The sequence below is a fragment of the Mus musculus genome, chromosome 13 (assembly GCF_000001635.26).
Source record: "Mus musculus strain C57BL/6J chromosome 13, GRCm38.p6 C57BL/6J".
NCBI lineage: Eukaryota > Metazoa > Chordata > Mammalia > Rodentia > Muridae > Mus > Mus musculus.
The window spans coordinates 58,977,536-59,003,239 of record NC_000079.6 but is presented as its reverse complement, the minus strand read 5'-3'; the positions used below and the strand labels follow the sequence as shown (position 1 = coordinate 59,003,239).

Genomic DNA, 25,704 nt, shown 5'->3' with positions numbered 1-25,704 from the left:
TCAGAAAACAAGCACAGATTCCAAGAAACACAAATAAACAATAGAGCAGTTGCAAAATAGCTCAACCACCACAATAAATATTAAATAAAGGGTGCATCTAAAATCCGTCTTCCTGGCCCTGTGTGCAGTGTGCTCAGTGCTGGGGTCTATGACAAACTGTGCCTAACAAATCGCTGCAGATTTCCCCCTGGCTGCAGAATAAGACAATGAACTCTAACAAGTGGCTGTGGAGATGCAAATTCAATACTTCACAAAACTCACAAACACAGCTATGTATTATGCTAGTGGAGACAGACCCTTCGTCTAGACAAAATGCAAAAATCCCATGTTCGGTAAACATGTATAATTAGGGAAATAAGAAGAACAGCTAATCGTTAGCCTTACACGCACATCTGCATCTAAAATCTCATTGCTGTTGTTGTTATTGTTGCTGTCATTGTTTTTATCTTTAGTTGAAAGTTGGGGCCCATGGCCCTGGTTTTGAAATCTCACCTCTTCAATATTCAAAAGGAGTGTTGGCATTTCGGTAGTGAAGAGTGAGTATATCCAAACTCTACCCTGAAGTTCTTCTTTCTACAGAGGCACATGCCAGGCGCGTAATTGATAAGAGCAGGTCTTATTATACAAATAAGCAGACACTGTCTGGGGACAACATTGAAAGGACTCTGATGCTTTTATTAATTTATTTGATTTACTTCTGGTTTCCCTTACCCAATCTTATTTATGTCAAAGCAAGTTGAACCAGAATTCATTATGTAGTGAAATGCAATTTGAACACTTTTTATTGGCACACAGTGATTCAATCACTTCTGTCCATGAGCCCTATTACCTCCTCTTACAGCACTTCCTCACTGATCAAACCCCAGTGGAGGAAATTTCCAAAGAAAGTGAAGAATTTGTTGAGAGGGAGGAACGATAGTGTTGGTAACTTTTTACCCTGTGATGGAACTACACAACAACGGCCATTCTGACCGTCTGCTGTCACCAACTAGCTTGCTTCCCCCGTGGAAAACCAGCCATGCCAGTGAACTTGACTTTTCTTCTTTCTTCTTCTTTTTTAAAAATGTGGCTGCAAATTTTAATCATCTTGATTTAGAAGCAGTTGACACAGGGAACTTGCCTGACCATCTCTGCCTTTTTACCAGGGTGGGGGCATCACAGGGTCTTCCTGGCCATCTGTAGATCCTTCTTCCCTTCAAGATTGGTTTTAGAAATTACTACACTTCAGTAACTTTAGAAAGTGTCACATGGGAAAAAATAAACATGGGTCTTTGTCTCAGCGGTTGGTTTTGGATCCTTTTCTCAAGTCGATTGTATTGTTAGTGCACAGAGGGCCCTGAACTCATCAATGGATTGAGTAACCAGAGTCCTCTTTCAAGCTGATTGTTTAGAAGTGAGAGTCATCTATCTCATCATGGGAATGCCGGCGTTGTGAGTGAACAGCCATCTCCCACATCTTACTCCTAAGTATCATAGCCTCCTGATCATATTTCCTATGTGCTAACCATCACCAGTAAAACGTTTTCATACTAGGAGACCCGAAGAAGAATGCAGACCAAAGAGGACAGTAAAATATCAGCCAAGGAGAAGTCAGCCCAGTTAAAACATATCTGTTAACAGAAGAGTGAGCTCATCCCAGTCAGCCCACCCAACGTCATGGACTCAATTGCATACATGTATTGTGTTTTGTCTTGTTTTTTATTTTTAAAGAAACATGCTGGGTGAAACGTCAATCACAAAGCACAATGTTGCTTTGCTGTCACTTCATGTCCTATAGTCGCTATCATGCCTCTCTCCATCAAAGTGATATCCCAAGACTCTGGTCATTTGGTCACTTCCCACTAGAATATCCTAGAGTCAACTCTGCTTAGAATGCAATGACCTTTTATGGTAGGGAGAAACACTGGTGACTTAAACTGTATGCAAGACCAGTTTTCAGTTATCCTACAAGGTTTTTTTTTTTTAATCAAGTTTTTTTTTTTAATGCACACTGCCTCAGATCCATGATTTGTGTCATGATAAATCACGAATGAAGCCTGTTTGACAGGTGTTGTGGTGGTAGCTGTCCTGGTCTAGAACTGCATCAGGAAGATTCTATAGTCACAATGACAAGGTTCAAATCATGAACCTTCACCCTATTAGCCACACACCTCTGAGCAGCTTGTTTAAATTCTCTGTGACTTTCTTTTCTGTAGCTAAAACAATAACCATTAAGTATAAATCAAATGAGAGAAAAAAACCATATGAAGTACACTGTGGAGATGCTGGTATGTTTTGTATATGTGTACATGTTTGTATTTTTGGTATACATTGACATGCGTGTGGTACATACATGTGCACATGTTCGTGTGGAGGACAGAAGTCAACACTACGTATCTCCCTCAACCTCTCTCCGCCTTTCTTGGAGACAAGATCTCTCACTGAACCAATAATAGCTCACCAGTTTGTCTGGTCTGACAGGCCAGCAAACCTAGAGACCCTCCTGTCTCTACCTCCCCAGTGCTGGGGTCCACACGCATACTGCAGCGGTAAGTGGCCATTTCTGTAGGTGCTGGGGAACCAAACTCAGGTTCTCACGGTCCAGTGGCAAGCATTTTACTGACTACTTCCTTGCCTCCCTGATGCTGGGGTGTTTAAACTATAATAATAAGTATTAGTTATTGTCTAGCTGATAAAATTAAGTATCTGCTGACATTTAAGACTTGTAATGCTATAATGGCACAAATCTTGAAGGTATAGACCCCGAGTCGTTCAAATTTTTACCAGCTCCTAGAAAGGAACCACCTGACAAGCACTGGGGGTTTTGACTGTTACTTGGAAACTTCTGAGCTTCTGCCTGGTAGCAGGCCCCCACCCCCTGTCACGATGTCCTCTCCTGTGCTCTGACATCAAGTCCTCTCAGTGACCGTTGCTTCGAGATTGCTGAGCTTGTCCACCCCACCTCTAAACTTTGCTCAGATTATTCTATAGTTATTCTTCACATCTTCATTTACTTGGCTTTCCTTTGAGAATCTTGTATGTATGTCCCTCCCTCCACACTCAGGTATTCTCCAGATGAAAGAAAGTCACACTTGGAACTTGAGCATGGAGCCTCTGGGAAATTGTTCCCTCTTATACAAAACATTCTTGAAGCCCAGTTCACAGCACTAAACAGAAGAACTGCCAGAATGCCATTGGCTTCTGAGGTGTAATAGAAAAGAAAAATAAATAAATAGGGAAAAATAGCTTTAAACTCGACTTACAAAACTGTCAATAAGTGTTTATTCCAATCTACGTTTTCAGTATCGCCCAGTGAACCACCAAGTTCCTGGTAAGATACAGCTTCCTGACTACACAGTCATCATCCAGCAGATGTGTGACTGCACACAGTGAACATGAGTGGAACTTCCGTCCTCAGTGCCTTCCGCCCCTCGCCATCCTGCTGTTTCCTTGTGAAAGGTCCCACAGAGTCTTATTAGTCAGTGGTGTGTTTTGTAACATTGCACCAGAAAAAAAGTATCTAGATGCATGCAAACACACGCAGCCCCCAGCGCCCAGCCCCCAGCCTGGGTAGGGGAAGAACTCATTAGAGTCTCTCGGAATCTTTCAGCACCTTCCCTCTGAAGCCTCATTTTAATTGGTCTCTGCCAGCTGCTTTGCTCTCCAGGCTGCACCTCCACCAACCCAGGGGCAGTGCTAACACTGCAGCCTTGAGCTATCCATGAGCAGAGGTCCAAGGGTCTGGGAGTCCCCAGTAAACACTATTTCTATTGTGCTTGTACTTGTCCTGCTGAGCTTTGAGCTGGAATTGAGCAACTCAGATCGCCAACTCTGGCATTTCTAAGCGATCAATAGAAATAAGAGAGTATGTTCTGGGTCAGAAAATAATCGTTCATTTTGGCTAACCTCAGCACCATGACTCGTCTGTTACTTCCCAGCCCAGAAACCACGGTTGGATGACTGTTTTGGAGAAAACACGTTGCTCTAACTGTCCAAAGACAAATGAAAGTAGAAGTCCCACTCCTGAATATGTCATGGTAGAGGTGCTCAGACTATTAACCCCTTGATGTCCCCTGGTTTTATGGAGTCCCTAATTACACTCAGGAAATAATGGCATTTATCAATGCCAACTCATGCTCTCAAAGAGACTCCCTAACGACTTAGGAAACAGTGAGTGCCTTTCAGTGGGGATGGGAGAAGATTGAGGGTCTGCCCACCCAAGACACTTGGAAGTGCTTCTGTCCACAGAGCACGGATGAAAAGATAATGCCTCGCTCCTCCCTCTCCTTGGGCTCCTGGAAAAGCCTGGTGTGAACAGGTACTGAGGGTGTTCGGCCATCCTAGCGTCACCTGCGAAAACTCCCCCAGAACAGCTCGCCATGTCCTGCAAGCACAGGATTCTGGAAAGCTTGCTCTCAAGCTGAGCTAGGAAGGGTTGCGCGGTAGCTGCAAAGTCACTTGGGAAATACTTTTCTATGCTTTGCTTTGCTTTGCTTTGCTTTGCTTTGCTTTGCTTTGCTTTGCTTTGCTTTGCTTTGCTTTGCTTTCCTTTCCTTTCCTTTCCTTTCCTTTCCTTTCCTTTCCTTTCCTTTCCTTTCCTTTCCTTTCCTTTCCTTTCCTTTCCCTTCCTTTTCTTTTCTCTTCTTTCCTTTATTTTTCTTTTTAATTTTAATTAATTAATTAATTAGTTTGTTTGTTTTTCGAGACAGGGTTTCTCTGTGTAGCCCTGGCTGTCCTGTAACTCACTTTGTAGACCAGGCTGACCTCGAACTCAGAAATCCGCCTGCCTCTGCCTCCCAAGTTCTGGGATTAAAGGCGTGCCCCACCACGGCCCGGCTCTTCTCTTTTTTAAGGAAGAAAAAACATGGCAAAAATTTCAGATTGGGTTTCACTCAAAAGTAAAAACCGAAGAGGAAAATTACATGATTTTAATTAGCAAAAAGCAAGACTAAGGACTCAGTATTTGTGATACTTCATGACTTCTGGTAAAGACCCTCGTGCAGTGCTTCTCAACCTGTGTGTTGGTAAGGGTTCTTCTTTCACAGGGGACACCTAAGGTCATCAGAAAGCACAGGTATTTACTCTAGGATTCATAAGAGTAGTCAAATTATAGTTATGAAGTAGCAATGAAAGTAACGCTATGGTTAGGGTCACCACAACATGAGGAGCTGTATTAAAGGGTTGCAGCATTAGAAGGGTTGAAAGCCACTGCTCTAGGGGGACAGAACCATCCCTGCTGGCAGGAAGACTGTGTCCACCATTTCACAACAGGTCCCCAGGCTGGCCTACTAACCACGCCCTTTCCTCCTGTGTCAAGTTGATTACCTGCCAAGAATGCATTGTCATCTGAAGGCCTTCTTGTCTGGAGGTGAGTGGCTTCCTGTATGTCTCTATAAGCTCACACACTGCACTTCCTCTGGCAGAGTTAGAAACTTCTAGGATTTAATTTTCCACAGGACAGGCAAAGCCAGAAAGAGTCTGACTTCTTGGAGTCCTGGGACAAAAACTCTCCTGTATATGAGAGATATTACTTGAGACCATTTCTACCCACTAATCTATCTGAGCTTTGGTATTCTCGTTTGTTTTACAGATGAAAAGCTCTACCCAGAGGCATGGAGTGATTTTTTCTTTTTAATATGAAAATATGACCTACGGAGCCTAGGAGAGGAAAGGCAGGTATAGGTTAGATACAGGAGATTTGAAAGTAGCAAATACAGGCATTATGGAAGAGCTTGTGGGCTGAAGGGGCAGCAGGGTGGGTGGAGAATAACCTAAAACCAACAGCGCATCCTTAACCTGGCAAGTGTAATGCTGAATGTGAGTCTCTGGAGAGAAGGCAACAAAGCAAGGTGTGGCAGCTCTTAGAAAGTCCCACTTTCTGTCTTACCCGATCCCTTACACAAATTATCCCCAAATGTAATAGAAAGTTCTAACCTAACTTCCCAGTTTTCAATCCTTTGCAAAAGCTTCTCTCTCTCTCTCTTTCTCTCTCTCTCTCTCTCTCTCTCTCTCTCTCTCTCTCTCTCTCTCTCTCTCCTCTCCTCTCCTCTCCTCTCCTCCTCCTCCCCTCCTCCTCTCCTCTCCTCTCCTCTCCTCTCCTCTCCTCTCCTCTCCTCTCCTCTCCTCTCCTCTCCTCTCCTCTCCTCTCCTCTCCTCTCCTCTCTTCTCTTCTCTTCTCTTCTCTTCTCTTCTCTTCTCTTCTCTTCTCTTCTCTTTGTGTCTGTCTCTGCCTCTCTTTCTCTCTCCTTTCACTCTCTGCTCTCTCTTCTCTCTGTGCCTGGTCTCTGTCTCTCTCTTCCTCCCTGTGTCCCTCCATCTCCCCTCTCTCCTGCCCCTGTGTATGCGTCTGCTTCTGTCTCACTGAGGAAGGTCACATTTTAAAAAAATACAATGAGATAAGCCTGCACGTCCACAGCTGCCACAGCAAACACCAGAGGATGGGTCATGTGGCAGATGCTAACACTGGCTGAGCAAAGGCACATTAGGGACTCTGCTCTGAGGGCTGAGAAAAGGAAATGGGGTGAGTGTGGAGGAACAGTTAAACCAGGAGCACAGGAAGGGAGAGAAGACCGAGGGACAATCGGACAATTAGCTGAGCTGTTTCTGTATACAACACAGAGCTTCCCAGAAGACAGAGGTTTACACAAGATCCGGGCCACACAAGGAAGTGAGATTCTCACATACAGAATTCAAGAACACCAAAACTTCTCCAGTCGTTGAAGTGAGTGACTGCTTAGTGCAGGATTAACATACAATCAAAAGCAAGTGTCCAGCACAAACACAATCAGACTTTTCCTGGAAGGCGGGTCTGACCCTGATCCATAGGGACACATCTCCCTCCTGTCCCCAGCCCCATGGATGCCCTCAGTTAATATTCTATTTGCATCTCAGAGTTTTTCTTTTACAGCTTGTCTTTTAAATGTTGAGTGGGAATGTTATTTCTTGAGTGCCTGAGGTTTTTGGCGTCCCTCTAAACTCCATGCTTCAGGTGGTAGTTCCCCCCTCCCCCTCCCTCCACGTTCCCACCCCACACCCTCTCCCCCAGGGCTGGCTCTATCTAAAGAAAGGTGGGGAAACTGCAAGCAATCTAGAGGGGCTATGTGGGACACCTGTCACCCTTGGAGACAACTCTTAGGGGACTTTATGGGGTGTTTCCAGGAATCCCAACACTAAATTATACCCTCAAGTCCCTAATAAAAGTGACAAAACCAGAGCTGGAGGCCAGACATCCGACACACTTGTCTTTATTAGAATATGCATTTGGCTCTGAATGATCAATGTTACAGGTTCCAGTAAAGCAGTTCCCATTAGCATAAGCACTCCAATACAGGAAAATATTCCAAGTCCCGCCAACCACACATCCGTGTGGACCAGCACTGGAGTTTCTCCGAGGAAGACAGTACACATGTTTTGAGTGAGCTCTGTTGCTTGAGCCATGGGAGCTGGGATGAAGTCATGCAACATTCCTCTGTAGCATTGCCCCAGCCTTACCCCACCTGTATCCCCTCTCACTAGAACCTGTATAGCCCCAGAGGAGGGAACTGACAGAGTGGCAGGAGTTGTTCAGGGAGTGCAGGGCTTCTTGCCTACAGCAAGGAGGCAGGATAACCCAGAGTATGTCCTGTGGACATGAGGGTTTCATGAAGGAATGCCAACCCAACCCATACTCAATGGCCCTAAGTCCTTCCTCTCCAAATGTGAATTCGGCATGGGAAACAGCCTCACAGAACCCAGAAACTGACCCCGAAGCTCTTCCTCGTGGTAGGGTGAAAACCATGCAAAGATCTCCAGGCCGCAATGTGGAGTTTGCCGAAGTGGGTAAAAGCAGCTCACGCTAGGATCCTAATATGACTGACAATTCCAGTTTATCAACTGTTAGACCCGAGTGTAGGTAAGATCCACTGACACGAACTGGAGAATATAGATAGCAGACTATAGACAAACCCAGAGAAGGGAAATTCAGCAAGTTGGGGATCTTATTCCCTTTGCTTGCACTTGGCTGTTGTTTTCCTTCCCAGAGTTCAGAATGCTAAGACTTAGCTAGCTGTTCATCTGGAACACCTTCACAACACAGTCTTTTCCTGTTTACAAGCCAGCACCTATCTGTGAAGGTCAGTGTAGAGTGTGACGAAAGGAAAAGCGTGTAAGGAAGGGCTTTTGCTCTCCACTTGTCCATGGAAACAAGGAAAAGCCATTTAAGCAACAGCTATTCATGGTTATTTCTACAAATATAAGAGGACGGCATTGATGGAACTAGGAACCAGGAAGAAATAAAACCATTAGCTTCATTAACCCCAGGACAGAAAGAAGGGGGTGGGAAAGCAGGGTTGTATTCAAGGAAGTAAATTTGGGGTCAAGAATTCTGAGACCTGCAGCTCAGCTGACCTAGGTACTGTGCAGAAAGCGTGATTTTCAGTCCTGCCATGGGCACTTTTTCCTTTGTAAGTAGACTGGAGGCCGATCTACTCTAAGAGTGAAGCATTGTAGCGAGAGCAAAAAAACCTCAGAAGTATAAATTGACTAAACATCCATTACTCTGTAGGAAAACTATCTAGGTGGCATTTTGTAACCTCCTCTCATGAAAATATTCCCTAATTTGAAGACTTGGGACACTGGGAATATGTGGTACTCAGTCAAAATGCCAGCATCATCTAATAACGATCCTGGGTTCTGTTTCAAGGCATAGGGAAAGTCATGGGTGTGGCCAAGCGAATGTGTTACATAAGAGCAACAGAGTAACAACCATATTGCCTTCCACCCACAGTGGTAACCGGTCATCCAGGAACTAGGTTAGGTCATTGGGATTAGGTTTCACCTAGGACCCACCTCTACCTCTTTTTTTTCAAAACCACACAGTCTCTTATACATCATGAGAACAAGTATATTCTGAACATACGGATGGATCCTGACAACCTGAATGCCATTAGGGAAGTATCAATAGCAAAATACCTTTGTACACCTCAGTACTGAACACAGGTCTTGCTGAGGGAGCCCCAACTTGAGAGCAGACTCCCAGAGAATCAGAGAGGGAAGCTTCAGTGACGGAAAACATCTGGAAATCCGAGCAGCCAGCTCCATTAAATGTGGCTAAGTCTGAATGGACACCCCTGCCTGCCGGAGGTCCTTTCTCAACTCAGGAGTCCCGAGGAGAAGAAAATAGATGCCCAGATACTGCAAATGTAACCAGCCTGGCCATTTAAGATCTGTAGACCCTGGAAGGGGCTGGCTAGGTTCCTGGAGCATTACATGGGGAACAGGAAACCATGGTGCTCCTGAGCCTCGGCTGAGGGACAAATAGAACTGAGGGAGGGTCAGAAATCACCTTGCGTTGATCCTGGACGTGGGCTCCTTGTCTGCCTTGTCAGAACAAGAGAGCTTCTTGTTTACAGGGATTTCCCAGTCCACAGCACAGGGCTCATATCTTCTTAATACTCAGAATGTGAAAGAGTAGCCTTCCCTGAACTTAAGACCCACCTCCATCGGACCTAATATGTCTGCCATGCCCAGCTCCTAGTTCTACACCAACCTCTCTGCACTGCAAGCAAATTAGAAGTAATAGACTAGAAGTATTACACATAGATTCTTCCTCTATACTTGCCGTCAACCCACTCTATAGACATGTTAACAATGCCCACACTGAATACAAGGCAGGGGCACACTAAGCTCAGGGCCACAGTAAGCTCGATAGAGAAAGGCTGCTCACAAGACCAGACATCCCCAAGCCTGAACACGTCAGCAGCTATATCTGATAGGATTAGAGGTGGCTAAAATGTCACCTTTGATCCTTGTGTCTTTCAAGTTTTCTACTATATTATTTATGCTATAGTTTTTATCTTTAATTCAAATTATCTTATTTTAGAGCACTTAATGGCAATTGGAGTGATTAAGATATAATTCTGCCTAACTAGAAAAAAAAATCATCAGGTTTATACCAACTAGTGTGACCAGCTCTCTGAGGCTTGCCTGAGACTCTCCGGATTTAAAATTGAACTTTGTCACACTGAAGGAACTGCAGCAGCCTTGAGCCAGCCAGGACAGGCCATCACCCTAATACTTAGATTCCTCTTTGCTTTCTTATGTATAGCATCTTCTAATCCTTCCTTCCACACAGGAGGCCAAGAGCTTACACCCAACAAAGCATAGAACACTCCCCAGCAATAGATGCAGCCACAGAGAACAGATCTTACTAAGTATCGCCCTGGGCTGCTGCCTCAGCTCCAGGCGGAAGTTCTCCAAATTAAAGACAAACTGCCCAGGTACTCATGGTGATCTGAGCACTCAGAGAAGTACTGTCCTCCCTTGCTTTTCCTGTCTGCGGGATACTGCAAAGTCACCTATATAGGAAAGAAGTTATGACGACCAAAAGCAAAACCAAAGGAATCAACAAAAGCAGTACCACAACGTCACTCAGCTCGGAGGTTGACAGTTCGCCAACCAGGAATTGGGGTGGAGTCCCAGTCTAACAAGTGATCCTAGAAGCAGCCCACCCATAGGGCCACCTCTAAGCTGAAAGAATCAGTAATGCAGAGACAACTGTCTCTCACAATGAGAAAGCCTCTGCTTTTGGGACAGTTCCTAAAGCACTGAGCCTTACAACCTTCAACTCTGTCACCTTCTACTTGAGGAACACTCAACTGTCTAGAGATTCTAGGTGACGTGTGCTTCTTAGCACACGAGGCAGGCTGCTGGTTTACATTTGTGTTTGCTGTGATGGTTCTGGTCCACGGTCTGCTGGCACATCCGAGAAATGAAGCTCAGCTAAACTCATGTTGCTAATGCAACTACTCCAACCAGGCTTAGTCTCAGTGAACCAATCGCATCCCTACCTTCCATACACTGGGACACCCCAGGTCATCACTGGCGATTTGGAAGCTTCAGACTGACTCTGCTGATGTGCTCTGGTCCCGTGTGATTATCTTGGTGGGTGGAGGATGCTGGAGTAGAAGCAAGGCCTCTCAACCTGCATCCATAATCATGACCGGTTTTGCTTCTCAGCTCTCAGGTACAGCATTGGGGTGTTTGCAGGAGGACTAAGTATCCTGAGATGGGTGCTATTACTTTCTTTCTCACTTTTTTTTTAAATAAAAATATCACCCTGTGAAAAGCCAAGAATGTGATTTTACTTAGCTATGAATATGCTTCAAAGTACAAAGTGAAGTTTGATATATGACTTACACTTTGTATGCAATGATGCAGCATGTATTCATTTCCCCATTCTACTAGGGGATGCAAGCTGCTTTTTAAAGCGTTATTCCATAGCTTCTTACTGTCTTGTCTGGAGTTGAGATTGACTATGATATAGGGTTGTTGTACTTAGCAATGAGGGTCCACATTACCGAAAACTGTATTGGGACCTACAGAACGCAGCAGTGGCCCCCACAGGATGAGTTGTCCACGCGGTGTGCAATAAACAAAGCAACTTCTAAGCATCCCAAAGTAACAACTATTCTTTCTCTCCTAGCCTTGTGCTAGGTAGAATAGACTTAGCTTCTGTGTGAAGTGTAGGCTGCAGCCTTCCAGGGCACACAACCAATACCTAAAGCAGCTTTTACCTGGCCAATTAAGTGCTTTAAAAAATGAAAAAAAATTTTTAAAGTTAAAATAAAGAACAAATCAAGGTAAAAGTACTCTAAACCAATAGTGTCTACTGCTGTACCCTGGCCCTGACCACTGAGATGGACCTCAATCACGCGACTGCACTAGAGTCTGACCTCAGTCATGTGACTGCACTGGAGTCTGACATGGCCTGGTGCAGCCCCCTGATGTTCTGAGCTTCTAGAGTCCTAAATGGAATTCAGAACCTTTGCTCATGTGCACTCCAAGAAGCTCCTCAAAGGGGTTGAAAACCTCTGTCGTTTTGCAAAAGCTCTCACTTGCCTTTGTTGGGAGAAGAGTGACAGAGTGGACATTGTAGTTAAGAAGAATAGGGCATGCATGGACTCTGTGACGTTTTCAACTACTGCTCAAATGTCCCCTCTCTTCAGAACATCAGCTTTCCTGCACCATGGCTGGCCAGCAAGCCTGTGCCTACCTAGGCAATTGTTTAATAAGCATATGACCAGTAGGGGAAACACACAGCTATAACTGAAGAAACATGGGACCCATACTGCAGAGAGGCAATAAATGTCCATTTCATTGAAAATAAAGTCAACCTTCAAAGTAAACGTAAAACAACTTTAAAATTCTTGCTATGATTTTGCCTCTAAGAGTAGTTAGCCATAGGTGTGTGCAGAGGACATGCTCTTTAAGACAAAGATATGAGGGTGTGTCTTAGAGACAACCCCACTTAAATTTAGGCACAGGATTTAGGACCCTAGAATAATTACAAGGCTGTTGTGGAAGGAAACACGATTTTGGGAACAACAATAAGTCTACGGATAAAACACAACCCCACCCACCAACTCAAGACACAGTTTGGGAGTTTTGCTGGTTAATAGGCTTGGTTTCTGTTTTTCAGCTCAGAAGGTGTGCTCCCATCACACCCTGTCAAAATCCCTCTCAATAGGCAAGGCAAGGAGAAGATAGCACAGCTACCCTCGAGCCAAGTCTGTAAGTCCTACTGGTCAACCACCCCATGCTGTCAGACACTGTGATTTTCAGACACATCTACACAGGCTAGTTGAATAAAGACCAACTCCAGACTTGATGTTACTGAGCTCCTCAGCTCCATCTTGCCATCCTGATTGATCGAGGAGATGGTCTATAGTTTAAATGACACAGCACTTTGAGGGCTTAGTCATTAGAGCACTCTGTTTTGTCCTGGGAAGGCAACTTCTTGCTTGGCTAGTTATGGAAGCTAAGGAGTGACTTCCAGATGCTGTCTGGCCAGAATTTGCAGATAACCATAGAACTCTTCTCCTCCATCAGCCTTGGATTTAGCCTCCTTTGGTTCCTGCAGTGACGCAGGAGCCTCCAAATACCAAATTATTATCAGGCGGTCTTGGGGGAACCTCTGGGCCCTGCAATAAAGTAGACAGACTTTCTATTGGAAAGTGCTCAGGAGCGATTCAGCTCTGTTCACATTGCTCTAAGAATCTTGCAAACCATCTCTGGACTTGGTAAATGAAAATTACCACACAGCTCCTGATAGCACAAAAGTGTGTCATAGGGCATGGTTGCTCATCACTCATCGTCGCAGCAATCATATGTATGATTTAAAGAACCCTAATCTCATGATGATCGCTAGTTGTTGTTCACTGTTTAGAGCAAAGCTACACGAGGACTGAAGCTCTATCACTTTGGCAGAGCCATTTCCAAGCATTGTCTACCAAATGAGGTGTTTACAGCAGGGGCCTTAAGGCCCAACTTGGAGGGGCACTAGCAGTCCATGAGCCACGTCTGACTCATGCTGAGGCATTCTTACTTGCCCTGCTTAGCCTTTGAAATCTTGAGCCATTCAAATATAAATAAATAAATAAATAAATAAATAAATAAATAGCCACCTTAGGGAAATTTGGAGCATTTGGTTGCACCAGACCCAGGCCCCAGTACGGTCTTTATTAATTCATATCATTTTTCCATGACACCCCGTTCTTCCTATTGACTCGTCAGATTCCCGAATATCTAGATCCAATCTGGACCTTCCTGAAGCACCGCCTATCTCAGTGTTCGTCACAATGCTTTAGATCATGTGACAATCCAACTCAGCCTTCCTAGTTAGTGTCACTGCAGTCAGGGAGCGAGCCATCACTTCCACCAACCCTCTGGTTCCTCCGCCATAGGAGTACTACACGTTATCAGAGGATACTTAACGTATTGGAATGCACTGTCTAGAATGTACTCTTACACTTGAGTGAAAGGAAGCAGATTTCTCTCTTGGAGATATAAAACGTGAAGTCTACACTCAAAACCTTTGGCCGTACCATTCAGCTTCAGGAAAGATCAGGCATCATAATAGTGTTTGGTCCAAGCCTGTAGTGGATTCAGACAATGGTGGTGATACACAGTCTAGTGAGATTTGCCTTAAGAGCATGAGGAAAAGCTAAGCTAGCTTCAGAACCTTTGTAATAATTTTTTGTGTCATCATCAAAACATCTTTTGGGAGGAATCCTCCTTGAGGGGTTATTAGAAGTTGGTTTATTTAGGATAGTCAATAAAAATCACTTATCTGAAACTAATCTTTGAGAACTTCATGGACCTAAAGTGAGATATAGTGCTACATGTGCAGTCTCTGTGAGTGAGCTTTCAAATGGCTTAATTGGGATGGTTGTGTCTTGTTTAGTCAAAGAAGATTTCATAGATCTTATTTTTCTAAGTAAAGTTGCCTAATACTTTGTTAGAAGTATATCTAATAAAAAAAAACAGTGTGTATACATGTTTGGTAGAAATAAAACCAATGAAAAAGGACTGTGTAGAATTTTTGTTATAAATCCACTGGTAACTAATACTTCAGCAATAGATAGCCACATCTGGTCAGCATCTGGTTGATGTCAGAACCGCATTATGTCCTGTGCTAGGTTAAGGGTAGCAGGTAAAGTCACTGCTTTCCCAGAACTAAAGTTTAACTTAAGCAAGACCCCAGAGACACACAGTCAAATGTGGCCATACTCAGACACAGCACAGGACAACACAGGCAGTGAACAGACTGGAATGAATACAGGGTGGGAGAGGGTAAGTTCTCCTTTGTTCCCATCCCTTTGATAGAGTATCTATGGGAGATCTGTACTTTTTAAAACTGTTTTCAAAAATCATCAAAGACAATGTCTGGAAAACAGATAAGACGTGTCTGAGAGTACTAAGCCTGGAAGGATGTTTGGGTAGAGGGCTCGATGAGACATTGTAAAGGGGAAGCCAGAGAGACTTGGTGCTCCAGGGCCCAGGCCAGAGGCTGGAAGCTGAGGAGAAGCTATCCCTTCTATGTGTGGGTGGCACATCATAGCTAAGCCACGTAACCAAAGGCCTCCAGAAATAACCAAAACATCTTCTGAAATCCCCATGGATTCTCGATTGAAAAGATGACTCTTGCAAACTTCCTCTTGGGACTCCAAGGGAAGACTTTCAGTGGGGTCACAAACTCTGTGGCCACCCACCCACTTCTTCTGCATAATTATCTTCTGGTGAATAAAGGAAGCTTTCTTTTCAAAAAATTGCTTCTTTTATCTTTTGAGATTATAACATAATTTACAATTTCTCCCATTTCCTTTCCTCCCTAGAAACTGTCCCAAATACCCAGTCCTTGCTCTCTTTCAAATTCACGGCCTCTTTTTTCATTAATTGTTGTTATATATAATTTGTTACATATATACAGATCATATATAATACATGTGTCTATATCAGTCTGTGTGTATATAGATAGTAAATAGATATATATAAATAGATAGATAGATAGATAGATAGATAGATAGATAATCCATAGATCTATAGATACATGGATAGATACAGACAGACAGACAGACAGACAGACGGAGAGACAGATGGGCAGACATAAAGGTAGATAGGTGATCCATAAATACATAGATAGATATAGACAGACAGATGACAGAGATATATTCCTAAATATATACAACCTGCAATCTATGTGTTAATTGTATGTGTTTTCAGGGCTGGTCCTTGGGCATTGGATAATCAATTCATAGGCTCTTCCCCAGCAAAGACTGCTTCTTCCACTTTCAGCATTCCTTAATTATCTGTGGTTCTTGGTGTAAGGCTATACCCTTTGTGCTTGCCTCTGTCCATATTAGTGTGTCTATTGTTTTTGCTCATTTGTTCTTATTGGATACTTTGGACCAACAGTCTCTGCTTGATGACACAGCCTAACTTCTCCACCATTGAGAAGGAAAGAAAACTTTATATTGGTTATAGTCAACTTCACTCTCCAGCCTTGGGCTGATGGCAGTACCACACAGCCTAGTCTTCATGGAGAAGGTTGTGTCAAAATAAGATACTCCTAAGGGAAAGACCCCAGATTCTCTTACAGCAGTATCTTGCTTTTTCTTCATATTTGGCTGCCATTTGAGATTTCTGCTAAGCAGACATCTCAAGTATCCTTGACAATGCCAGACTCTACCAAGAATGCCTAATTCTAAACAGTATTTCCTCTTCCCTTGGCCATACCATAGTTATTACATCATGAATTTGAACCGCACTTAATGTTCAAGGAGTAGACTAGTCTTTAAGCATCCTTGTATATGTCTCATGCCATATAACAAACTCAGGTAAAATTGTTGGTGGGGCCTGGTCTCACATGTCACAAACTTATAATACTGTTATCTCTGATACTTGGTTCCATCTCCAATCTTAAACATGCCTTGAGATAAATGTAAGTGAATAGAAAGAAGAGATTGCTGTTTCTTATGTACAGAGAGATGTCATTGCTCAGCCCTCTCATCCAATGAGTTTCCAGCCAAGAATCAGTCTTCAAACCTAACATTATAATTGTCCTCCTTAACCTCTGAGAGAGTGCAGTAAAGCAGAACATAGGCAGGATATGCAGGAGCAGCTAGACAGAGGACAGCCACCTCATCCGTGCCAGAGAGCCCCTAGATCAAGACCACCTGATGCCTTAACCCCAAGATCTCTTATTCATATATGAGCGAAGTCCTGTGTCCCAATGAAGAAAGCCTGTGTGTTCACTATGCTTTAGATTTTCGGTTGCTCTTAAGGTCTTGCTCCATGTTTTCTATCTGGTCAGTGGCTCAGAAGACAGTAGAATGGGCCCAACCTTGCCAGTAAAGGATGCTGGGTTAACATCATTATTAAAAGTAAAAGTTATTCTCCTTCTTATACTCAACTCACACTGTTTGATGTAACTGTAGTGACATCACAAGGCCCCAGGATGCTAGAAATTAGGACTGAGAAAAGTACACACAACTACCCCCCAAATCAATACCACCTGTACGAAACACAGAGCCTTCCTGGCTGCCTAGAATGCGTGCTTTAATTGCTTTCAATAAGCCAGATTTACGCTACATCAATTGCCTGTCAACTGTAAACGATATGTGTGCATTTCTAACGACACTTCTGCTTTCTGTCTCCATCCTTCTCCAGATAAGAATGCTTGATTACAACTTCATGTTGACAAATGATTGTGGAAAACGGATTCCAAGAGAAGTCCATATCTATCCCAGTTCCCAGCCCAGCAGGAGACAGACCCTGAGAATCCCCCTAAGTGACAAATGAAAGAATCTAGCCTAGAGGCCAAAGAGTGCGCAGATCCTCAAAGATTCCACTGCCCTCAGCCCCCGGCCAGCATCATCAGAGGCTCTGATAAACATAACCATTGAAACAACTATGCAGCAAATGGATTGATAAGTATAAACAGCTGTACTTACATGTGTCTGGCTTGAGCTGACTGTTGGTGATGCCAAAGTACTGGGGGTTTTCAATAACAGGAATCTTGGTCATTCCAATAATGACAGCGTCGGGACCGCCCTCCGAAGAAGATGGAGTGTTACTCCCATTGGAGATGTGGTGGAGGGGGCTGGCAGAGTCATCGTCGTTGCTGATGACCGAAGCTGGGCCTGGAGGTGGAAGAAACATAGACAGTCTGTAATTTAATGGCTTTGGTTGAACTTTAATTCACATACTGAAATTCCAAATGTGCAATTTCACTGGGCTTTGGTATGTTCACAGTGTTTCAATTATTACTACAATCTAATTTTAAGATATTTCCCATGCCCTGGTTAGTATTTATCTCACATTTCCCTTACTCCCAGCCCCAGACATGCACAAATTTGCTTTCCTACTCTGAGTTAACAAATCTTGGCATTCCACACAAGTGCAACCAATGTAATTCATGACTTTCACTTGGCATCATGTTTAAAAGGTTAACTCTCTCTCTCTCTCTCTCTCTCTCTCTCTCTCTCTCCCTCCCAATACTTCCTTTTCATTGTTGAATGATCCTAAAGTGTACAGACATGGCACGAACCACTTATCTGACCCTCTGCCCAGTAAAGAACTTGGGACTCATTGACTTATAAGAATTTTGCAGCTGTGGACACACATGTACACATTGTTGTGGTGACATGCTTCCATTGCTCTTGTGTGAGATTGGTAAATCCTAGGAAAGACATTTTGAGAGTCTGCCAAGCTGGTTTACAAAGTGGCTGCACAATGTTGTCAGTCAATCACCAGGAACATATGAGGGTTCCAATTTCTTCATTTCCATTTTCTGACTGCACCTGCAGTGACAGAACCCAGGACCCTTGGTTATATGCACACCTTAAGAGCCCCCTGTCACTGAACTCCTGGCTCAAACCCAGGACACCTGTTTCTCTGGGGACTGAAAGAGATGTTGCAAATGTGGAGATCTGAGTTCCCTAACCTCACAAATTCACTCACCTTCTTTATGCCTCTGCGTCTGCTCACAGTCCGGGCTAGATTGTGCTAGAGAGTACCCAGTTGTTATTATTAGGGACTGGAGTGCGATTAGGTATGAAAATGCATTAGACTTAAAAATGCTTTACGTACAGTAGTGGGTAGGGACCTTGACGTTATTGAGTTCCCATTATATTATAGAAATAGCGCAGTCTTTTTCACACAAGAGATTTTTAATCCAGTGCCTCAGATCCACGCTCCTGTATTCATCCCACTAATTTTTGTCCAACCAGTATGTCTACTGACGACTCAAGCCAAACAAAGTGGGTTCTCAAAGATGAAAGCATAGGAGAGAAGACTCCAGAACATTGAACATTGCGTGGATAGGCACTTCACACGTAGGAGCCAAGTCTTTTAGACACAGATCGTTGCATGTGCATGTGCGTGTGAAGTGTACAAAATGAGCAAGTTGTCCCCAAAGAAGACAGGACAGAAAGGAGCAAGGATGGAGTAAGGCAGAGTGAGAGGGAAGAACCGAACACCCAGGCGAGGCAAATCCTTGCTAGGGAAGAGAAGTCTGTGTTACTCTCCCAGCCAGGAGTGTGTGTTTACAACCCCCGCCCCAGCATGCATCAGTACCTCCGTGTCTTCTCCACTTTCTCCTCATCCTTAATTACTTCCATGTAAAACAATTACAAAAACAAAGGTTGTTTTGTCAGAGTCTGATACAGTCTGAATCCCTATTCAATATAATGATAATCCACCCACCGAACTCCAAGATCCATTTTCCTCCCTATGGGGACTATTATAGTTTGTAGTGATAACAATTGGACAATCCCCAGCTAGTTTGTGTCTCAAACAAAGTATGCTGGGGGAGGGGGGGGGACCTACTGCTATTACCGGTGATTTTAAAAGCAGTCTCTCAATGGGAGTGTGTTTAAGTTGTGTTTAATAATATGCTCTGGCTTAACGTTGCAAACATGCCCTCACACAGCCAACTTAGAAGCCATGGTGACAGTCATAGCCAAGGCAAGCCTGCCGGTTGGCTATGCTCATCTTATGTCTTGCTCATCTGTGTATGAAAACAGTGGAAGTGTTGCCAAGAACAGCTGCAAGGACAAGTTCTTACTAATATCCCCAGCCATCTCTGCTCTGTGATCTGCTTTCTCACAAGCCTGGCTCACTCAGCTTCTAGCTGGTGATGGGGATGAAGATGCGCTCTGCATGCATTTCTGCACATTGTCAGTAAAGTGTTCCTGCTGCTGACTCTCTCTCTCTCTCTCTCTCTCTCTCTCTCTCTCTCTCTCTCTCTCTCTCTCTAGGTCCCCAGAGCAGCTGGTTCCTTCTGTAAGGTTACCAGCTACCAAAGCTTGCTACCCTCGGAACTCCCATGGGAGGTTCAGTCAAGGCCACATATTTCTCAAAAGATCCTAGGCTCCACCTTGAACCCCCAGAGATGGAGAAGCTGTCATCGTCAAATACTCCACGTGTTGTGACAAAACTCCTTGGAGCCTCAACCATAATTAGAAACACGTTGACTTCGGTTATTCTCTGGCCCCAGTTTGACCGTGAGAATCAGAGCAGTGCTATGTGTTTTGAGTAGAAGACAATGGAGACTTCTCCAAGAACCCACCGCACTCATCAAAGCACACTCTTCATCCTCCGATGCACTAGCTAATCGTCACCCCCTCATTTGACTTAGTGGAAAGGGATGAGAGCAAAGGACATGGTGGTCATGCACACAGAAGAGCATGAATTCCATCCTCTGCTGCTAGAGAACGAGACAAAGTTTCAAAAGCCTTTTCACTTCACAGAAAGTCACCGTTGACGAATGGAGTATCACAAACCTCAACAATTCGTCAGAGGAATATTAATGCAACTGCCGCTCCCTTCATTAGTGATTTTCTCCAAAGCCTGGAAGATTGATATGGCTGCCAAGGTTGTGGGAATTAAGACCGTCTTTTCTACGAACATTTTAATATAACGGAACGCAGAGCACAGCGAAGTTGGGAGGGGAGAAAAGCTCCCGATGGGGACAATGAATGTCTATATAATTTGACAGCAGCCTGTGCGTGTCTTACGATTTGTGTCTTTGTGTGTCTGTGTGCGTGGCTGAGCAGACATCACAAAGAAGGAGACAGAAGTCAGACACACATCACAGCTTGTTAGGGGAAACTCATGAGAACTTGAAAACTGTACTATAATACCGACACAACGTTTTAAATTGCTAGAAGTGTACACAGCTAGTGGATTTTGGGGTAGTTAGTTCTGATGACAAGGCTGATAAACAGGAGGTATAATACATGGAAACATTTTAGTTAATTTTTATTTCAATATGAAAAAATTTTAAAAGAAGTACAGAGAGACAACTTTGTCTCATCAGAGCTACATGACAGCATATCATATATATTTGATTTTTTTTTAGATGTCTCTAAGTCTAACCAAACATGTTTTCCAGTGATTAAAATGGCCATCTGGGAAATAAGTTTTCTTCTCAATTCCAACAATGCCTTCAAAGAAGGGAGGGACTCCTACTCTTAAGCAAACAAACGCCTTGCCCGGGCTCTCTCTTTTTTGTGGGCTGGTGCGTTGGCCCTTGCGAGCTGCTGCTCAGCCTCTAGATAGAGTAAACGCCCTGGCCACCAGTTCATCTTCCACACACAGGCCAACACAGGCCACATCCCCAGTCACCTCATTGTGTGGTCTTCATCTTCCAGGTCACTATCCAACTGTCCTATCATTCAAAGTCCAGAGAATTCGGGAAAGCATGGACATGCGGAGCCTGTGGGTTTATTGCAATCAGCCAGCCCTTCTGTCCCCTCTGTCCCTGGTTCCTCCCCATGGAAACAATAAGACTCTTCCCCTCATCTCCTTGCAGCTTCCACCTCCTGACTGATAGGGGTCGAGTGGGGTGGGGGTGGGGCACTTGCCCTGCACAGCCACATGTTTTCTTTTGGAAACTCTCCATCATAAGCTCTCTTTCATGGTGGTCCTGTCTCCTAAACTGTTGGCTTCTGCATACTTGATGGGTACAACAAAAGCCTCTGGTGGGCTGTGCCTGGGACATCCTGAAGAGCAATCTACGCTGCCACTTAAGAGGAGGAAACGTACTTTTGAATCTCTCTAGGCATCCTTCTGTAGTTAAAGGTGTCTTGAAAGTGTTGAGGGGGTAGTGTGGTTAGCTGTTTAGGGGAAGGGAGACGGCATCATCCAGTACTGTAGAGATAGGATGGCTCACCTTCCTCAGCACACACATCCCTGTAACAGGGGGAACCCTATGGACCACACTAGAAGGGACAACTCTGTAATGTCTCTGGCTGTTTCTGAAATGTGCCTGTTGGGAGCTACCCATGATCCTGGAGTTCCAAGTGGTGCTCCAACTAGGTCTGGTGTCTGCTTTCCTTCCATTTGGGACATGTTTTGCATTAGAAGCTTTGAGGCTACTTTAAGATGACATTTTTCCCCTCCAGGATTTTTCTAGATGGACTGTCTCAGTTCAGTGTGAGCTCATCCCCGGTGCCATATGTGGGTCACTGGACAGGCACTGCTATAGAATGTCTCACCGCACAAAGTCCCGTGTCAGTGACAAAATGTAAAGGAAGCAGGCTTCCTTAAATGACAGGTGGTGGGGCAGATAGCTCACAAATGGGTGGCTTCCTTATGTACATCCACTATTTAGAAGTCTTACCTAGAGCCAATGTTGCTATGAAAGGAACAGCACCAGAGAATCTACCCGCAATGGCCATATTTCAGAAATCCAGAAGAACAATAGAAAACTATCTTTTCAAGCTGCCCGCCCAACTTGCACTCTTTGTCTTTGTAGTCACAGAAAATACCAAGAGAGTGGAAGTCCTGAGAGATCACACCTGACTTGCGTCCTAACGACGAGCGATACCATCTGCATCCCAACCTCGAAACACACGCCTTGCTTTTCAATTGTCCGCACTTGCTTTGAATGCAGGGGACAGAAAGCAATCAAGCACAAATCACAGTGTCTGGATGTGGAAGTCTGTTTTTGAGAGAGAAAAAAAAATCATCACAAATGAACAGCTAATTCTCCAGCTCAGAACTCTACTGCACCATAGCCAAGAGAACAAAGTTAAGAGCCAAACTTGCCCAAGCTTGCCTGCTCAGCCAACGGTGCATGGCACGGATGTACATCTACTCTGTGTCTTAAACCTTCAAAGCTCATCACTGCCTAGAACAGACAGCCGTTGACACGCCCATTGGATTAAAAGCAAATCAGCTTCAATGGGCAAGCCTACTTACTACACAGTTTGCAAAAGCAATACCTTTTGAAAGAAAAAAAAACAACAACAACAACAACAACAACAAAACCTGGGTCTTCTGCTTCAACCAGTCAAAAACTGGAAAGATAGAAAAGAAGAGGAAGACCCGTGAGGAATGAGGGAACCTGAGTGGGTTCTGTGAGTCAAGCGACTGAGCCCAGGAAAGCCAGAGGAGTGACCACTTCCCCACACCTTGTCTTGACTTTACTTTCCCAATGCCAAACCATGAGACATCGGCAAACCACAACAAAACATAAAATAAACTTCGAAAAAGAAGTGGAAACAGGAGACAATCAGATGCCCTCAGTAATGCCCCTCCCCACCAAACAAACAAACAAACAAACAAACAAACAAACGTTTTAAAGCTAAAATCCCCAGGAGAACAAGATATCCTCTCAGACACCTAGAAGCGAGGTTTCAGATTTCTGTGTAAACATTTGTCTTTCATCTGGAGAACATGGAAGCTCGGATCAGGTAAGAGACAACAGCCTGCCTTCCAAGGAAGCACGCCCAAACCCGGGGTTCAGGGCTCTGAGCTGTTGCTTGGCTTGCTCCGTTCCTCCTTCAGGCAAGGGAAGAAATCATCTAGGACAGGCGTCGGGTGTGAAGACTCCGGAAGCATTTGAAGAATGTGACACAGCTCTATAGCCATGTGAAAAAAGATGAGAAAACAGATCTTATCGGAAGCCGAAGAGCAACACAAAATGTGGGGGTTGGGGGCGGTGTTGCCGCCATGGCTGGGGTAGCCCACGTGCCTTAGGGAACCATTGGGTTCCAAGCAAACGTTTCCTGTACGACAGAAAATATCTGTGGCTGTGAGGCCAGTAAAGGAGCTGAGTCTAAGTCATCTGCTTCTTTGCTCTGGGCCCTGCGGTGATCTTCATGGTGAGGTAAGGTTAAAACCAGGTCTGAGAACTCAGTTAAGTGAAACGTTGCGGTGAAATCTCCCTGCACTCTCAGGGATACCTCACGAAGTTGCGGCCCTGACTGGTTCAGGCTCAGGCTTAGGCTTTGCTTTCCCAGCATCCTGCATGCTGGGCTTGCAACCTAAGCTGATATTTATTTATTCCGCTACTTAGTTATCGAGATGCAGGAAAGTAAAACCCGAGGGCCTGAAGCAAGAGCTGAGCTAAGGCCTCTGCGCAAAGCTGACTTTTGAAAAGGGTTAGTGACCTTCATCTAAATCCTTCCAAATGGACGAAAGCTTGGCCCAGGAGAGACCCTCTGCATTTTTTTTTTGACAGTTCTGAGGATCAAACCCAGGCCTTCACACAAGCTAGACAAGTGCTCCACCACCAAACTACCTTCTCTGCATCTAGATATTTGTTTGACTTATCTTTTTAAAAATAAAATAACAGATGATTGCATTTTTCAAGAATTCTCTTTTTTATTTGAGTAATTCTTCCATTACCTTTCTTTTTCAGCAGAGAACCCATTAAAGGTCAACATTCCTCTCTCCCTGGCTGTACATTTCAGATTACTTCTCCTCATTAATTTACAACCAACACAGCGGCACTGATCATCCTATATACCTGAGGGGCTCTTCCCCTCTTCAAACATCCTTGCAGTATGGTAAATCCTGTTAATAGAATTCCTACTAAGAGGACAGACTCGGTCAGAACCGTGGAGTTGAGATGTATCAAGTCTCATTGAGTCTCACTTTAGCAACAATGTATTAAGTGAAGTGTCTATAGTTGAGCTCCAGTCCAATGTGCCAGCGTGACTGTCTGTGACCCCCATCTGAGGCCCTGAAATCATCACCACCATGCTTCTCACATGCGCTGCCTTGTGTGAGTGTGTCAAAGAACACTGTAGATAAGACAAGTGTAGGAATGCCTCCTGTGCAGCCCCCATAATAATCCCGGTGCCCACCTGCTCTTCAGCCATATCTTTTCTGGATTACAAATCCCCCTGAAGTTGCTCACAAGGAGCCAGACTCTCAGAGGTCACTCCATACTGTAGTGACAGATAGGGGACTGTTCAGAGAATCTGGTTTTCTTTTGTCTTTTAAAGTTGCCTTTTCCATATTCAGAGCTGCCAAAATTCACCAGATTTGGGGATATTATTATTACTTTGGTTTTCTATACAGTCAAATATTATTAGCAGCTATTAAGCCAACTGTCAGAGCAGAGACTTCAAAGAGTGATAGCTTCAGGATTTGCCAGAAGGGACTTTTGGTGGAAAGAGAGCCAGCCATCCTAGAAGTATTTCTGAGTGTGTGGGACTCAGGTGAGGAGAAGCCACTCCATCCTCGAGGAGAGATGAGGTTTCAGGAGACACAGTTCTGAATTCTACAGCACAGACTAGAATAAGACAAGCACAGAGTGTAACATAGATTCTCCCAACTTTTGATGCCCATTTAAGCTGTTTCTGAATTGACAGCATTTGGTAGATGTCACACTTCAGATTTTGAACTTGGCATCTTTCTCTAGGTCCTTACTCACTGAAGACATTCAATGACAGGAGAAGACACCGCTCCTACCAGCCAGGTGACCATGAATACCATTGGTGCTTCATAGAGCACTGAGCTTCCAACATAGTTGGATATTAGACTTGAAACAAGACAAGAGTGTCAGCAATCTCAGGCCAGGAAGACACTGGGTCAGTTAAAGTGTCAGCAGTCTTGGACCAGGAAGACACTGGATCAGCTAATCTCAGACAGGATGTCTTGGCTACAGGATAGAATCAGAATTGTGTGAGAGAAAGATGAAGAGCAAGAGACCGGCCTAGAGGTTTAAAGAGAAATGAAGGCTTGAGAAACCATAACCTGACCTGGTGTGAGGTAGAGAAGAGGAGACGGCAGAGTTAGGGAACCAGAGATCAACTACCAGTTAAGGGGGCCTGGGGAGGGAATTACACAGCTTCCAGCTGAAGACAGTGAGGGGTTGGCTGGCACTGTCCGTATGGTCCTGAAGGAACCCAGAACAGAAACAACTTTACAGCACTAAATGGAAACTTCTTAGACGCAAATCCCAGATAAGAAGTTGGGGCAAAATTCCCTACTTTGGTGTTTGGGAAAAAATGAGAGGGGACTTTTAATTTTTTAGGCTCAAAGGTGTGTGTGTGTGTGTGTGTGTGTGTGTGTGTGTGTGTGTGTGTGTGTGTGTGCACACGCGCACGCGTGTGTGTGTAGGGTCCTTGTGTGTCCAAAAGCTTGACCACTTGAGTAAGGCTGCTAAAG

The 25,704-nt window shown here is 44.4% G+C and overlaps 1 protein-coding gene across 5 annotated transcripts in view; it reads right to left on the bottom strand.

Moving 5' to 3' along the window:
• Positions 1 to 25,704, bottom strand: part of Ntrk2 (neurotrophic tyrosine kinase, receptor, type 2) — a 327,499-nt gene that overhangs the window by 130,731 nt on the left and 171,064 nt on the right. For 3 of the 5 annotated variants that reach the window (NM_001282961.1, XM_006517149.4, NM_001025074.2), the window contains exon 13: positions 17,250 to 17,438. In NM_001282961.1, the coding sequence (NP_001269890.1) occupies positions 17,250 to 17,438 (189 nt within the window). Of the gene's footprint in view, positions 1 to 7,207; positions 12,939 to 17,249; positions 17,439 to 25,704 lie in introns of those variants that run through there. The other 2 variants (XM_030247188.1, XM_006517150.4) reach the window with 1 other exon arrangement.